This window comes from Frankliniella occidentalis, unplaced genomic scaffold, assembly GCF_000697945.3.
Source record: "Frankliniella occidentalis isolate FOCC.00 unplaced genomic scaffold, Focc_3.1 Scaffold1945, whole genome shotgun sequence".
NCBI lineage: Eukaryota > Metazoa > Arthropoda > Insecta > Thysanoptera > Thripidae > Frankliniella > Frankliniella occidentalis.
The window spans coordinates 10,628-12,721 of record NW_026269040.1 but is presented as its reverse complement, the minus strand read 5'-3'; the positions used below and the strand labels follow the sequence as shown (position 1 = coordinate 12,721).

At 37.5% G+C, this 2,094-nt stretch overlaps 1 protein-coding gene across 1 annotated transcript; it reads left to right on the top strand.

Moving 5' to 3' along the window:
- The first annotated feature begins 6 nt into the window (after window positions 1–6).
- LOC127751900 (uncharacterized) lies at window positions 7–2,046 on the top strand. Its single transcript, XM_052276164.1, has 7 exons — window positions 7–23; window positions 117–220; window positions 382–509; window positions 593–862; window positions 939–1,158; window positions 1,259–1,411; window positions 1,503–2,046. The coding sequence occupies exons 3-7, from the start codon at window positions 391–393 to the stop codon at window positions 1,905–1,907; spliced, it is 1,167 nt and encodes a 388-aa protein (XP_052132124.1). The 5' UTR covers window positions 7–23; window positions 117–220; window positions 382–390; the 3' UTR covers window positions 1,908–2,046.
- Window positions 2,047–2,094: the final 48 nt, after the last annotated feature.

Sequence of the window (2,094 nt, the reverse complement as noted above, 5' to 3'; positions counted from 1 at the left end):
TGTTGGAGGTGTACAAACCCCTGGTACGGGCATAACTCATAAAAAATATCCTCTTTGAAAAAAGAATCTCCATTTTTTTTTTATTATTAAGAACTAATTCCATATTGTTTCTACAGGAATACTCGTTGCAAAGAAGTCTTTATTCCGTAACACAGTGCCAAATGGATGTGGAGGTGGTACTGTCTTTTTTGTCACCCAAGGTGGCCATCGCTATCTTAAAGTTAGTATTGTTTCGTGTAGTCTTTTTTTCTTTTAACACTTTCCATGCAGGGTCTTTACTCACTGGAGAGTATCCTATTGTGTGCCATGAGTCCATAATGTGGACCCAAAAATAATTGTATACAGTATTAAAACTCGCTTTTGCTTTCAACTGCAATTCAGGATACAGAGATGAGGGAAGAAGGGGGCACAGGAGCTATTGTTGAGTCTGTGCGTGCTGGTTTAGTAATGCAACTTAAGGAAGCTGTTGGTCATCCAAGCATCATGGCCAGAGAGGAAAAAATTTGCAAGTATGGTTTTGATGAAATTGTGTTGTATGTGTGCTTCACATTGTTCTTCTTGGAATACTTTTGACTTTGCTTTCTTGTTTCAGAATGGTTCTAGCACACATTCGCACCATTCCAGAACTTATACTTCTTGGTAATAATTCTTCATCTGTTCAAAGACTCCCAGTGTTTTCTTTCATGGTTAGGCACCCTCGAGGCACTTTCCTACACCACAATTTTGTTTGTGCTATCTTAAATGACGTATTTGGGATTCAAGTGAGAGGGGGTTGTGCTTGTGCGGGTCCATATGCTCAAGATCTACTTGGCATTAGTGAAGAACTAGCAGCTGATTATGAGGCAGTTTTAATGGAAGACAGGTTGGTTTACATAAAACACAATTATCATTTCTTTCAAGAAATATTTTCTCCCAATCAATGTAAACTTGTTTCATAGCCGTTTAGATCGAACTCACTTAAGGAGGAAGGGAGAACATTCAACATATGAAATGTTAAGGCCAGGATTTGCCAGAGTTTCCATTCCATACTTTATGTCTGACTCAGAGATAGCATTTGTGTTGGAAGCTCTGAAAATGGTTGCAACTGAAGGCTGGAAACTTTTACCTCAATACATTTTGAACCCAGACACTGGAGAATGGAGACATAACACAAATACGGTAATATTACAATTTTTTTTTATTTTTTTAATCTACATGATTTTGTAGTTTTGTTTCTTTATTCAGACAAGTATGACAAAAACTTTCTTCAAAATTTTAGGTTTTCCGAGACAGAAAGTGGCTTGGATCTATTCGCTATGTTGATGGAAAGATGCAATCCTTTGAACGTCGTGTATCTGGACAAACTCCTTGTCCTCATGACACGGGTGATTGCTTGCATACTGCTAGAAACATTTTCAACAAAGCAAGAAAAGTTAGTATCAGGATTGTTCCAACCCAATTATTCTTTTGTTTCTTGTAGATTGTTATTGACTGTCTGACTATTTTTCTTTTTTAATATCAAGATGGCCCAGAGGTATCCTCTTCCTGACCAACGACTCATGTTTGATCAAAATACTGCTGCATTACGTTGGTTTATGCTGCCAAGTGAAGCTCAAGACTTGCTTCTGGGCAATGTTCAGAATGTAAAACAGGAAGTGCCTTTTGATCCTACTCCATATTCTGGTGCAAGAGGTCGTACTTCAAGCTGTGACAGTGCCTCCTCTGGAGAAACAACACCTGGTGTGCAACAAACTAGTCCTATCAGCAATGGTAGTACTCCACCAAAATGTCCTTCGGCCACGTCTTTTGCTCGGCACAACAGCTTATCAAGTATTGAAAATTTGCCACGATTTGTGGGGAGCCCAACTGCACCCATACAGACTAGAACAAGGATAAATTCTTTACAAGTTCCTGTAAGTATATATTAGATTTTTTTAAAACAAAATTTTAAAGTAATGTTGAATGTAATTTTGAATGTTGAAAGATGTTTGAGCTTTGTTGTCTGATGGCATGCTGATATGTGTAGTTAAAAAAAATCTTTTCTATGCTTCTCAAATTGTTTTTGAGCTCTCCAAGTGTTAATTTATAAATATGAAAAGGCAAAATTCACTGTTG

Coding starts and splice junctions, on each gene's coding strand:
- LOC127751900 (XM_052276164.1), top strand. CDS start 391: ATGAGGGAAGAAGGGGGCACAGGAGCTATTGTTGAGTCTGTGCGTGCT. Junction 510..592: donor AGAGAGGAAAAAATTTGCAA/GTATGGTTTTGA, acceptor TTCTTGTTTCAG/AATGGTTCTAGCACACATTC. Junction 1,412..1,502: donor TTTTCAACAAAGCAAGAAAA/GTTAGTATCAGG, acceptor TTTAATATCAAG/ATGGCCCAGAGGTATCCTCT.